Genomic DNA, 13,978 nt, shown 5'->3' on the forward strand with positions numbered 1-13,978 from the left:
ATATTATACACACACCACCCTTCGTTTTGATTGACTTAAATTTTTCAACATCAAACCCATGGTCACCGGGCTCATCCTAAGCAACCTTCGGGAAACGAAAGTGTCAGCAGACAAATTAATGTGATAATATGAAGATTTCCATCACAAAAAGTGCACACGTAGTCAAGCTTTCGTTCGTTCTTCTCTCATCCGGCTGATACACGTACTATTTTCTCACGTTCCGTGGGTTTTGTACGATGCGTACAATATGGGACGCTTTTCACACTACACTCTTCCGACGGGATGACAAACGTGCAGTTTATTCTAGTCCTTTGTCCTTGGACTGTTTTTTCTCCCCCCCCCCTCTCTCCCCCACTTCATCGGTCTGTCGCTCCCGACCGCGTCACATCTTGATATTTATTCCATCCTCGTGCAATTGTTCCGTCTTTTCATCATATGTTTTTTTTCTCTTCTCTCTCCATCTCAATCTTTTTTTTTCTTGCTATCTCTATTTGCAGCGCTACTTTCGGGAACGTTGCGCACATATCAACGGGCCGGCTGTGATCGAGAGCTTGTCACATTAAGTTGTCCCCGCGGCACGAGCATCTCGATCGAGATAGCGCAGTACGGGCGGAGCGGCGGTAAGTAGATATGATCTAACAAATTGCAATTGGGCAAATGTCGTGCAGTGTTGATAATGATGTTAGTACTTCTCTCTTCCTTTCTGGTGGGATAGTGGGTGTAACGGAAGCAAATGTTTTATGCATTTCAGGAAAAACAAAGAAAAGGGGAGAGAACATTGCAAATGTTTCATTTTAATATTTAAATTTCAATCAATGCTTAAGTGTTGCCTTCAATTGCTCCGATTCATTATTACTTTGTACGTTAATCGGCACACAACCGTTGAAAGAACTGCTGCCCTTTATTCAACTTTTTTCACTTTACTATGAATGAAGCTATACGAAATAAATCAAAGTAGTACATAAAAACACAATGTTGAAAGCAAAGCAAAAAGGGTTGCAAACATAACGCCTCATTGAGTGTAACGTTATCGGCCAGTTTCGTGTTTTCTCATGCGCAATCAATCAATTTCATCCAATCCTATTCAGTGGCTTAGTTATTGTTTAGTTTCCATCATTTCAATCGCTCCACAACGGCACAAAAAAGAATCCGTCAGCATAAACATACTTCTATTGTTTCACCAAACCCGTACCGCAACTCGTTAAGGCTCGATAGGCCATTCAATTTCCTCAGCTAGCGCTGACGGTGGTGATGGTGGAAATTGAAAACCACCCCGATGTAATCAGCCAGCACCTCTCCCACGGTGCACGGTGGGTGTGCCGGTGTTACGGGCAGCGTTCCCAATTTCCACGCCTTAAAAACAATCGCAAAACACTGAATGAATAATGGGAAATTAATTAAAAACTTATTCGAGCGCAAAGTAGCAAAGTTCGATGACTGCTAACGACGAACCGCTCTTTGCGGAGTGCTATTCAACGGCTACAGCCTCGGCTTCTTCTTCATCTTCTTCTTCTTCTGTGCGCCTCTTAAAATAAAAGTGCTTAGCATGTTGACCTCCGAGCAGGGTGCCGCTCGTCGAATTGTCATTATCACCAAAGCGTAACCGCACTGCCGAAGGAAGCCTTACCCGTGGCATGGCTGGCAGTTCATCACCGCGAATCTTTCCACCCGAATGCTGGTGGCTTTCGATTTCAGGGAAAGTGTTTTCATCGACATTTCAATAAATCAGTCACCGGGGCTAGGTGCCCTCTTGATTCTAAGCAGTGCCGCGTGTGCCATGGACAGCGTCTTTTCGCAATGGGAAAGATTTTATGAGTTCGAGTGTTTCAATCGCAAGATTGTCGGGGGTATTTTTTCGGGAAAAACAACTCACTTCATACGATTCGACGGAAATTCGATGCTTTGATGATCAAGGAGGAGTGACGGTGGCTGGAAACTCATTTTAAGCTGATAAGTAATCGACAGGAACTAAGGATACTTTGATGTTGTCTAATTTGAATTATATTACTCTCTTGAGCTTTGGCTGCTTAATTATGATTTGGCGTTCTGAGCTCATAATGCTTTATGTTCATTTTTTCTTTATTCAGTACTTGGGAAGTTTTTAACTCTAATTATTTTGTTTTGTTTTGCAATATAAAATATTACTATTAACAAAGATAACGTCCGCGAAGAATATGATAATATAATCGAAAATAATCCACCAAACCTCAGGAAAGTTGTTAATTCGCACATTAAACTTGCGGAATTAATGCGTTACATGTTCTGCCATTTTCAGTAGCTCTCAACATCTGTCCCACACAAAGTGAGGAAAGGATTTCATAAAAACAATAGTCATAAAAGTGCTATTTTTCTCCCAACCCTTCTCGCTGCTCGGTTTGGCCGCGGTGCACAGAAGCCAATGGGCGTAATATAATAATTAAATAATCCTACTAATTATTGGTCTTCACTTCGCGATTGGTTTCGTCAGTTTTCCTCCACCAGCCGTGTGCTGCTTCTCGTTGCTTGCACTGCCCCACCATTGTTAGTTTCTTTCCTGATGGTGCTCCAATTTCGTACCGGCTCGGAAGAAAAGTCTAGCGGAAAATCGACTCTACGTGGGAAATTAATTTGCTGCAATCTTTTTAAAGGAACATTTATCACCATTTACGTATCGATGGGATTGTGTTTCACTGGCGGGGCTTTCGGTTGATTAAGGCGAGCAAATGCTTTTGTGCGGATTCGACGAGCGCTCTGGGGCGTGTTGTTTTGAGTTGTGCCAGGAGCGTAGTCCTGGCGGAGGAGCTTTCGGCCGAAGCCGTCTCTCACAGCCACAAAATAAAAAATAAAAACCCCAACTTAGCCCGGCCAGCACAAGACGCGCTCGTTATCGGATTTACTGGTTTTGATTTATATGCCTGCCGTTGCGGTTAGGGCACTGCTCTATCCGGGCGGTGGTGTTTTTCTCCTTGAGGCCGTAGATTTCCTTCGGCCGGTTCGTCGTCGTTGGCGGCGGCGGCATCAGCGTCAAAGCCCCAGCCGACGGCACGGAATCGAAAACCGATCCGGAAACCGTACGTGCGGAAACTAATTGAGAAGCATTAACAAATTATGGCCATAAAGCAACGATGCAGCGGTCCGGAAAGCAAACGCGCTGGCATGGCTTTTGCTGGCGTGTTTTATTTATTCTTTTTTTTCTTCTTTTAATGCTCCGTGATTCTTTTAGCGCTACAGCCAGCAGGATCTACTCACACACACACGAGCGCGCGTACGCTCACATTCTCACATATATTGCATCGCTACGCACATAAAATATTACCCAGCTTTATGGTATTGCTCGGGGAAATTTTGTGGTTTTTTCGATCGGCCTCAGTCTGCCGCAGCCTCTCCTCTCGTATCGAATGGGCCACCGTTCTCATTCGTTATTGTTTGTTTTGTCTCGCACTTTTATGCCCCGTGTGCTGTTGTTCATCCCGAGGCAAATATTATGCTCGTGTAATCCAATTAGTAAATAATTCAATTCGACAGAGCGTTTCATTACAGTGTACAGTTTATCTTTCAGTGTATCGTGCGGGTTTTTGTTGGGCTTTTAAATGATCGGCAGGTGGTGATGGTTGATGGATGTACGCGCGTACCGCGTTTTTGTTGCGTAAATGAGGTGCATCGAGGGTAGTGTTTAAATGCATCTCATTATAATTCACTGTTTGAAAGAGTTCAAACAGTTCAAACCTGTTCATAATAGTTTCAAAAGATTCCTTTTAACACATTTAAACATCTGCCCTTTTTCACAGATGCAAACGAACGGAACTTGTGCCCGGCAAGCACGGAAGATGCGCTCGATATCAGCATACCGGGGACGGAAATAGAGATAAAGGCACCGGAAAGCTGCACCTGGCCAAACGCCTTGCAGGTAAGTGGGAACGGATTGTTTTCAAACACTTTTCTCTGCTGATACTATTCATACCATATTATGCTGGCGACGCGTAAGGTGGAATAAATGAAACTTTCTAGTCGAACATTGTTGCAGAGCCCGTAAACCGTACTGCGCAGGAACAGTGGACAGTGGTGTCCAGTGTGGTGTGGTCAAGGTACAACTTTGACCGCGAGTAAGTGGAAAGATGAATAAAACCACCGACACTGGCGCCACCTTCGCTATTGTTTGTTCCCACTCTCAAACCAAACTGTTGTTGGTGAGAATTGACAAAAAAGACACACTCACAAAACGGAACACAAAAAAAACAAACAGATGCCTTCCCTCAGCAAGTAAACAAATTCACTCACCCATTCTATACTGCCGCGCCCGGTGACCACAACTCGGGCGTGGATGCAGAAATCTCGCAGGAAAAAGAATCCCAGCACCAATCCGTCGTAAATGAAGGCAATTAACACGGAGCGCGATAAATCATAATTTATGCTAATTAGCAAACACTGCCAATGTCAGAATGCATAATGTATTCTACTGCCGCGCTCGGGCGCTTTGCAGGTCCAGGTTCCGCAAACGGATTCGCGCGTATGTGTGAGTGCGTCCTGTGTGAACCAAGCTGAAGCTGCGGGTTAAGGGGAGCGAATTTTTCCACCATGATAAGCATTTCCGATCCAAACGAGCAGATAATGGACAAATTGCGTTTTGCTTCCTCAATCTTCGTGCGTTTGGCAAATTATACCGCAACAAGAAGCACTTTTCGGATGAAATTTAATTTATTTTGACCTCGTTGAACCTTGGCGACAGCAGCGTACTCCCACTCCGTCGGGACGGACCAGCGCTGCTATCACCTCTGTAAAAAGTAAAGCGAACAGAAAGGCTCCTCTTCGCTCTTGCAAACACAAACATTCCCATTCTGCTTTCCCCCCGAGCGATCAAATTCTTTTTTTTTATCTCCACGCCAACCCAGCGCCCTCCCTATCGCAGAGCGGAGAAAGACGGCAAACTCATCTAACTGTGGTTAAGTTCCGCAGTGGCCGTGCCTTCGCTTTCTCTGTCCCGGTGCCAGGGCCGGTTGTTGTGCAAGATTGTAAGTGCAAGTTTGTTTTTTTTTTATACGCGCGGGTCCCATTTTTATTATTGGGCTCACTTTTTGTGCCAATCTGTCGCAGCGAGCGCAATGAATTATGTTGCCACTGCTTTTGCGCTAATATTCGATAATGGGTTTCACTTCTTAGTGAATTGTTTTTTAATGAGTGTGGCGCGGGCAAACTTTTATTCCTGTTTGCGGCACATGGAAGCTGTTGGCCCGAACCGGTCGCTTTGTTGGATCGTCTTTTTTTTTTTTTTTGGCGCGTGGATCACTGGCGCACGCGCTGGGTGGCCAGTGGCAGAGGCGAAGAATTGCTCACTAAGGAAGTAATAAAAGCGCCCAAGATACGGTTAGATGCGTTTGCGGCGAATTAATTATGACGATGGCTTTTTTATGAAATGTAAACTTTATGTTCCGGAGGGGGAGGGGATGTTTTTTAATATCGCCAGTTTGCTGTTTTACGGTGAGCTAATATCATTGTTTTATTGTTGTTTTTAATAAACAAAGCCATTCAAGCAGAACATTAGAAGGGAGCTCAATATATTTTATCGAAATTGATATCCATTTTTGGGACTTTATTTACATTAGCTAACAATATTCATAAACTACCATGCTTTGGAGTAATGTTGTACAAGTTGTTAAAGAAGCAACTACACTAGCGACAACACCAACAACATGCTCTTATTTCGTACTTAATCACACATCAGCTCTTGCAACCTTACAACACGATCCGAGAAATAGGATGATTCTCGACCTCCCCCAACCAAAAGCTAGTGGCAATGGTTTCCATGTTCGGGGCTAATATCCTTCTCGCAGATAGCACGCCTAACACCCTCAGATTGATACATCATACCAGCGCCCGGATGTTGTGCTTTAATCACCCTGGGTAATGCATGATAAAATAAAGCATCTTTGTCACAGCCGCACCTACGACCGGTCGCTTCATTATCTGCGGGATTTCCCCACTGGATACTATCTGCGGAGTGGCAGCAGCCTTCTCCGCCCCAAAAAGGATGTCTCTGGGAGGATTAGTGCTTTGGCGTGTTCACAGCGTTCTATCAGCATTCATCATCGTCATCTTGCTCTGCGTACATGATAATGTGCTTACGGTAGACGACGTCGTTTGGAGGCGACATGGTTAGCATGTATGCCAGCACACTAGCATACACTAGCACACCCGGACACACACACCCGGACACACACACGGACGCATGCTTGTGTAGCTTTAGCAACGCTTGAGAAAGATGCATCAATACAGCATTGACGCTAGACTTTGCATGCAGTAGGCCAACAGGCGGACGAAAGTTTTGCTGCAAGGAATTCTTTTGCGCCTAAATGTAGACAATCGTTCTCACACAGCTATGTGTGTTTGCTTTTAGACGAACAAGTGTGATTCTAATTTGTGTTTTAACAGTGCATTCTCTACTTTCTTCTTTGCTTCTATGTGCATGTACGAAAATACAGCTACGGCCGTGAATGAGCAAGCACTATCCAAAACATGCTTGAAAGAGCTTTAACCCCGAACATAACATGTCCGTAGTTGTTAGTTTTCCGATATTGTTTTCGTACCCTGAGATTGCGTTTGCGATGTAGCATTTTTTAAACTTCCGAACACGCTTTCAAAAGTCTTAAAAGATCCATTTTGGAATAACAATCCTATGCTAATTTCATGAATTGGAGACAATCATTTTGCGTGAATTCCTTTGAGTATTACTGAATTTGCTACAACTCATTCATTAAGTAATGCTAGCAGTGTCTGTTGCTGATCTGCTTTTAACACAATAGAGAATTAGCTTTAATAAACTAACCCACTCTCATTCTTGGAATGTAAAGCTTCATCATCCAAAAGAAACATACGTAAATGGACTATCCAATGCTTTAACTCTGCCTCTAACGATATGAAACAAACTCTCCGTGTCTCTCACACTCACTCATATTCGTACCGCATCCTACTGAATTATAATACTATCCTAAGAGCTACAAAAAGACTCTGCCATCTAGCAACGAATCGACACTTCGGACCTCAAGACATGCTCTGTAAAGTGCCGGTTGCAAAGCGGCATCCAAGTGGACGAAAGCTGTCATAATCCTTTTCTGAAACATTAGCTCACTCTTGCTAGTGGCGACGTCGTCGTCGTCGTCGACGTCGGTGTATCCGCCCAATACCGCGTCCGGATTTGTGGTTTTTCCCGTACTTCACTCCGGCAGGAAAGGAATCTTTCTTCCAAACAGCCATACCCGTCCCCATTGAGGAACGGTACACAAAAGACGGAAGAAAACAGCAGTGAAATCCGCATCTTCTGCTAAGCGAGAGTCATACCCGCCCTGGCTTTTGCTGATGGCGTCTGCAGGGCTGTGTATAATCCTATTATTACGCTCGAGGGCAGTGCGGACGATAATAGCCAACTAGAAGTGGCACTGTCGTCCAAACCAGAGCAAAACTTTTCGCCTGAAATAAACTTTGCTAGATTTTATAGCTCAAGAAGCGCGGTCACCGGAACCGGGACTTCTGATCCACCCCGGGACCGGTGTAATGGATCTCAGCTGCAAAGTACCGCCGGATCCGAAACGTAATAACAATCTGCGTGACCAACCGTGTGACAGTGAGCCGTCACGACTACTCCTCTCAAGCTTTTACTTGCAAAAGGAGCTAACAGGAAAACCAGATGACATTTATTCCGGTCCTGCTCTTCTTGCGCCGATGCTTCTGCATAGAAGAATTTCATTTGCTTCTACTTTGTTAAGTATTTCTCCGTTTAAGCTACGGGAAATTAAAACAAAACAACAGGTGTGTTACCCATGTTTATGGTGACCTTTTTTCCAGCGTACCGCAATGCTCAATGGTGGCTAGCTCGCCGCAAATTTTCATCATTTCATTAGGGCCATGAGATACTTAAGTATCATTTGCGTCCCTTTTTGCCAGACCGCCAATGACGAATGACTGCTGTCATGCGCTGCCCAGAACGCGTGCTATGGATGGAAGGCATTATTTTCACCTGTACACACGATGCTACGAGTGGTTTGCATTTGGGTTCACAGGTGCGGAAAGTATGCTCGCTATGGTGCGTAGCGTTGTGCTGCCACTGTTGCCGAAGCTGGTTATTACTATGGACACTAAAATTTACTACCACCGTCACACCAGTCCCAAATATGTTGCAAGAAGGTTTTCTTCTCTTGGGGCTCATAGCAGGTAGTGTATGTATTTGACACGGGAAGTCTAGTAGAGCAGATAGTTGGAGATCAAGATTATTAATATGCTGTGTTCCTTATGTTGGGGTGCGTTTTATTGCGAAAGTGAGTAACTAGCAGACATTGCATAAATTAATATTTTATCATGCGGTAGAAAAAGGGAGGGAGATCAGCAAACTACATTATACTTGCTGTTATTGTAATCAGCATAGATAACAAGCTTTATTTTAATATTTCATTAGTCTGTTTGATTTTCCTTGCCACAACAAGGTTTACAGTGTTTGTTGTATTATTAACACGTTTGGGTAACTTGTTAAACATAAGCTTCAACATTCAGTGCATTTCAATAGTTTGTCACTAATTTGATACAAAATGTTAATAAAATCCAAAATCATATTGGCTTGTGCTTTTATTGTTGAATGTTTTAAAGATTATTAAAATATTTTATTGACATTATACTGAATATTTTTCACAGTATTAGAATTACTATAACTATAGTATTAGAAGTGCATCAGAATTACTATTTTGATTATTTGTAATATTTTGGAGCATTCAGTTAAAGATTTGAAGATTGTTTTTCCTGAATTGAAATTACATGAATTTATTTCAAATCTTCTACCTTTAAATTACAAAATTCCACCTTTAAATTATTTATATTGTAATTTTATCACATTTAAAAGATTAACAGCGCAATTTAAAAATGAAGGAACGAATTCCTCATATGTGCTGCTCAAAACTGTTAAATAATGCAACTTTTTAATTATTAGAAAAAAATAGTCAAATTAAATTGAGTTACTCACTTTTTAACACAGTGTGATGTCACAGTACAATAAGTGAGTATGCACAAAGGTAGCAAGCGGGCGGCAAGACAATTGTTTTTGCTCGTTTGTTTCATTACGGCAAGCGCTGTACCATATGCCGTTCTTGTTCATTGTTTACTCCCTCATTCGTTCTGCAGTAAATCATTGAGTAGCAGATACAAAATGGAAGCATGAGAAAAACATTGTTTCATGGAAACATACGACGCAGCGGTTGTTAACACTGTAAAAGTAAGGAAACATGAATCTTATGATGTGAATGGCTAGGCGTCTCCATACAAATAATTGTGCTTGAAACACCAGGCTTCTCCATTACAGTACTAGCTTTTTTGTCTTGATTATTTTAACCTCACAGAAACAGTACAAAGCTCTTCTCATACACCAACAGTTATAAAATATACAACTTTTTGATAACAAATATTCATAAAACGGAAACATGAAAAATAATTCAGCTGTATGTTTTATCTATAGATCCAGTCTGTCACCAATTCATACGGACAAAGGCTAACGATTTGTAAAAAAGAAAATCACATCATATAAGAAACATGAATTCAAACCTTTTACCGTTTCATAGAATAGCAAATTTATGGATCGAAAAGTTTTTATTTCAGCACTCCTCTTTCTGAAGTATGCTGATTCCGGACGAATGAACATTTTGCATTCACGCCTTTGATAAATGACTTTTACCGAGTTGTTTTTTTTCTATTCTATTCCATTCACCATTTTTGCAATAGTTATTACGTGACATTTGAAAGTATGACAAAAACAAAAAAATCGTTTGTGTTCCTGTTCTGAGTACAGCTGCTACAATCGAACGTTGTCACAAATGTGGAGTAAACGAACTAAACGAAAAACTAAAGTATGTTTTTTCTAAGTAGTCATCCATTCAAAACAGAACGATTACGTTGCAAATAGATGTTGCGGTTTGAATTTGGCGATTTTTTTTTCTCAAAAATGCCAATGATTCTTACAGTTTTAATGTTTTATAAAATCCATATAAAAGCCGTTTTATCTACTTAAAGGTATTACATATTTGCTTTATGGTTTTCATTAAAAAATATCAGTGTTAAATCGCAAACATTTCAACGGTTCCATCAACAATGGCAACACGATTCCTGTTGAACATTTTCCGAATGAAATCCCTTCACTGAAAAGCAATTCAGCTAGCTTGACGATGAGAAATAGCCAATGGCATGAGTTCAATTCAGCCACATAATTTTCGTACACTGGCTTAACGACAAACGTTTAAAGTTCGCTACTGAGGCAATTTTGCTCCGTCCCAGGAGACAGCGCTGCCACGTGTCAGTCGTGCCAGGACAATTTATTTTCTCTCTCCAGTTCCAGCGGCTAGCAAATCGATCGAGCCGTGATAACTTCTGAAATTGAGAACATCTGTCAGCAGCAGTGCGCGTCTAATCGAGGAAATTTCTTTCATTTCTTCATCCTAGCCATCTCAGGCTGCCAGCGTGCGCTAGAAATTGATGTGATAGTCATTTTTTTATGCTCCAGCAGTAGCTACCTCAATAAGATTCCAGATTGCTCCGTTTCCATGTAAAACGAATAGGTCAATGTGTGTCGTATGTTACTGAGAGTATGCTTTATTACAAAAGCAATTGTTCTTAAATAATATTATTGACTCTGTAGTATGAAACAAATTGAAACGAAACGAACTTTTAAAAAGCTTATATTTTACGTTCGTTTTGAAAATATAGTAAGCTTGCTTAAGTAAACCTCCTCATTAAAGATGGAGCGAATAAATTACAAAACACGAATTCGTTTAAATTATAATATTCTTATCAAACATAAAACTTTGGCATAATTCATCAAAAAATCGATTTAAAAGGCTTAAACAAAATATACACCAAGATGAACGTAACTTTGAACGAACGGCTTTAACGATTTTCTTCAAAACACGTCTTAAGAAAATTTAAAGGCTCCACATTAAAGCTTTCAGCACCATCAAAATGAATAATTTCTTCAGTGCCACTACATGTCGCTTCGCGCGCACCCTTTTGCACTACGGTAAATTAAATAATCTCTGGCAATCACACCGAACAGATTTTCATTTAGTGTTTTACAGCCAGATGGTTTTGTTTATCGTCCTCCGTCAAACAACAGTCAACGCCATAAAACGGGCAAAATGGAAACACACACACACACTAACACACACATACACATAACAACACATATACCCGAGGCAAGGGTCACAAACGAGCGTAGAACTCGCTACACACGCAATCCCCAAGAATATCAGTAAAAATCTCCCTAAATTACTTATACCCTTGACGATATGACTCGTCCAACACTTTTCCAACACCCTTTCTGTCTCGGTTGCGTTCTTCTCTCTCGCTCCCCTCGCGCTCTTTCGCTGTTTTTCATTCCCTCACTCCGCCGTACCATTTATGCGCAACCATCCCACCGGGTCACTGAAACTTTGATCAAGTTTTGCACCGCTCCTTTTACGACGCATCATGATAGGTCGGTTCATAAACGAAAGGACATTTCACATCGTAAAATGCTGTAAAAAGTGACATGTTGTTAGTCATGCACATGCAACCCGCATTATCGCTGCGAGACGTTTCATCACGCATATCATTCAAGACGGACGAATGTTGTAAGAAAAGGAGGCATACATATACATATACAGTTATACGCACATGATCCATCGTTTGTTCATAGAAAATACGCACTTCTGATGATTATAATCCTTTATAAATTATCTGTTTAAAACAATAAAATTAAGCAATAATAATGAAGCTCCTGATTGTACGAAACAACCAAAATTTAACACAAATTGTACCACCAGCTGTTCAATTTAGCATAACTAAACTTGTTCACTGGTCGTGGCGTAATTGCTCCACCAGCGTCAGACCCAGCGCCCTTACGCCTAGACAAGCATCACGAACTGTAACCTTGTTCCAAGCCCCGTCCCAATCCCGTCCGACCCTCCCATCTGGCGAAAATTCATAAGCTCTCGTGTTGCGGTTTGGTTGGCGCTGGAAATATACTGCAGAGCATTTTAAATGAACTATAAAATATTAATAACCACAACGGGTACCTCAATTCAATTAATAAATTTATAGCCTGTCGTTTGCCGAGTCACTCACTCACTCGCCAGCAGCGACCCTTGCTGACCAAGCACGTTTAGAACCAGTACCACCACTCGACCGATGAAACGAAAAGTCACCGGAAGGACGGCGCAATTTTCAAATGAAAAATTGGTCGTTTCGTGTAATGCATCAAAACTTTTACCTATAGGGGCAGGGAAATTTGCTTAATTTATCGGCATGAAAATGTTGATCAAGTAAAAATTGGTGATAAATAACAAACTTTCTTGTCAAAACGCACTGGAAAAAACATATTAAGCTCCATCGAGGTGTGCATATTTCATAAAGTTTTATTCTAATAAAATGCTTTTTAACAATTTTTTGTTATTTTTTTAATATTCTACAAGAACTGCACAGAATTAACAGCAATCGTTCACGATTAACACATTTATAAAACGCATCTACGCAACAGGTAAAGCAACATAAAATCGAAAGCATTTTATGACAGCCAGAAAACAGTGTACATACTGTTTTGGCCGTCCTTTTCGGTCCGCTTTCGAAGCGAACTTCATTTTGCACCTGACCATGTAATCTATAATTTCATGACTGTAACAAGTAGCCCAACCGCGGGTAACTCCGTTGAGTACCATTTATTTTGCTTGCTCATCCTGTCTCCTACCGTTTTCTAGTAGTTTAAAACAGGATGATGCACTAGAGGAAAACCATAACTAATACAAAAAATGATTAAATAATAACAGTAGTTTTACGGTTACTAACTTTGTTTGACAACTAATTAAGAGTTTGTTTACATAGAACAGTATAGGGTCATCAATTAAAACATATTCTACTCCTTAACTGTAAGAAGGCAATACAGCAACGAGATACTTACAGTAAATATAAAATTAGCTCTGCAATATCTCGTCAATATCTAACATCAAACCAACCACTCCCTGGGTGACAGTGTAAGCAAGTGCACGCTCTCCTCAAACACGCTCGCTTACATCGAGAGCACCTCCGCGTGTCTGGCTGATAATTTTAAGTCAATTACCTTTTCAATCTATTAAAGTAATTATTTCCCCTAATGAGTCCCGCCAGCCAAAGTCATTAAAGTCACTTGTAGCCGAACGGTTCGAAATTTGCGTGACTGAATGGTGCCCACCATCCGAATCCAACGGGTCGTTGAACGTGAGCTTTCGTGAGATTGAGCGCTGCGCTACCCAAGCACCTTCGTCAAGTGTCAGTTGGCCAAAAACGTAGAAGCACGAACAAGTGGAGATTATTCTTTTTGAAATGTGCGAACCGAAGCTCGGAACCATCATTGATACTTTGAAGTGTTGCACCCGCTGGTACGTGGTGCTTGAGGAACGCTGGATCCGGGTGAACGTGGATCGGAGGAGGAATTAATATTTCAAACTACCACTTCATCGACAATCTGGCGGGTGCTCAAATTTCCCGCGTAAAGAAACTAAGACCACTTGATTCACTGTGTTCGGCACCAAGTGTACTTTACCATTCAAAGTGGGAATCACTTTCACAGTTGCGGAAAACATTTTTTGAAAAGATCGAAATAAAACATCGTATATTATATCTATGCTGTGTATTTTTGTGTAAGATAGCCGGGTGCAGCTTCGTGCAATATCTGTAATTAAACCAAAAGCATCTGCACCCCTTGCACGGGCGGTGCTATTTTTGCCCAATCTAATAATGAACTCTGATCAAATCTAAGCTCACCTGATTAACGAAATTAGCTATTTCCCCGAGCCGAAAATATTTAATATCAGTGCTCCTGCCCCTTTCCTGCGCGGACAGCCGCCGCAACAGCAGCCGCACGCAGCTGGCTGCTCATTTAAACTCCACTTCATGCGCCCACGCTCGGCAGTTTATTGATTGTAAATTAGAAAATTGATTATCATCTCTCGGAGCGAAATTGACC

The 13,978-nt window shown here is 41.5% G+C and overlaps 1 protein-coding gene across 4 annotated transcripts in view; it reads left to right on the forward strand.

Annotated features, from left to right (window-relative positions):
* LOC120949847 (protein eva-1-like) overlaps nt 1–13,978 on the forward strand; it is a 90,895-nt gene that overhangs the window by 39,582 nt on the left and 37,335 nt on the right. For all 4 annotated transcript variants that reach the window (XM_049605414.1, XM_040367411.2, XM_049605415.1 and 1 more), the window contains 2 exons: nt 498–620; nt 3,768–3,886. In XM_049605414.1, the coding sequence (XP_049461371.1) occupies nt 498–620; nt 3,768–3,886 (242 nt within the window). The remainder of the gene's footprint in view (nt 1–497; nt 621–3,767; nt 3,887–13,978) is intronic.

The sequence above is a fragment of the Anopheles coluzzii genome, chromosome 2 (genome assembly GCF_943734685.1).
Source record: "Anopheles coluzzii chromosome 2, AcolN3, whole genome shotgun sequence".
NCBI lineage: Eukaryota > Metazoa > Arthropoda > Insecta > Diptera > Culicidae > Anopheles > Anopheles coluzzii.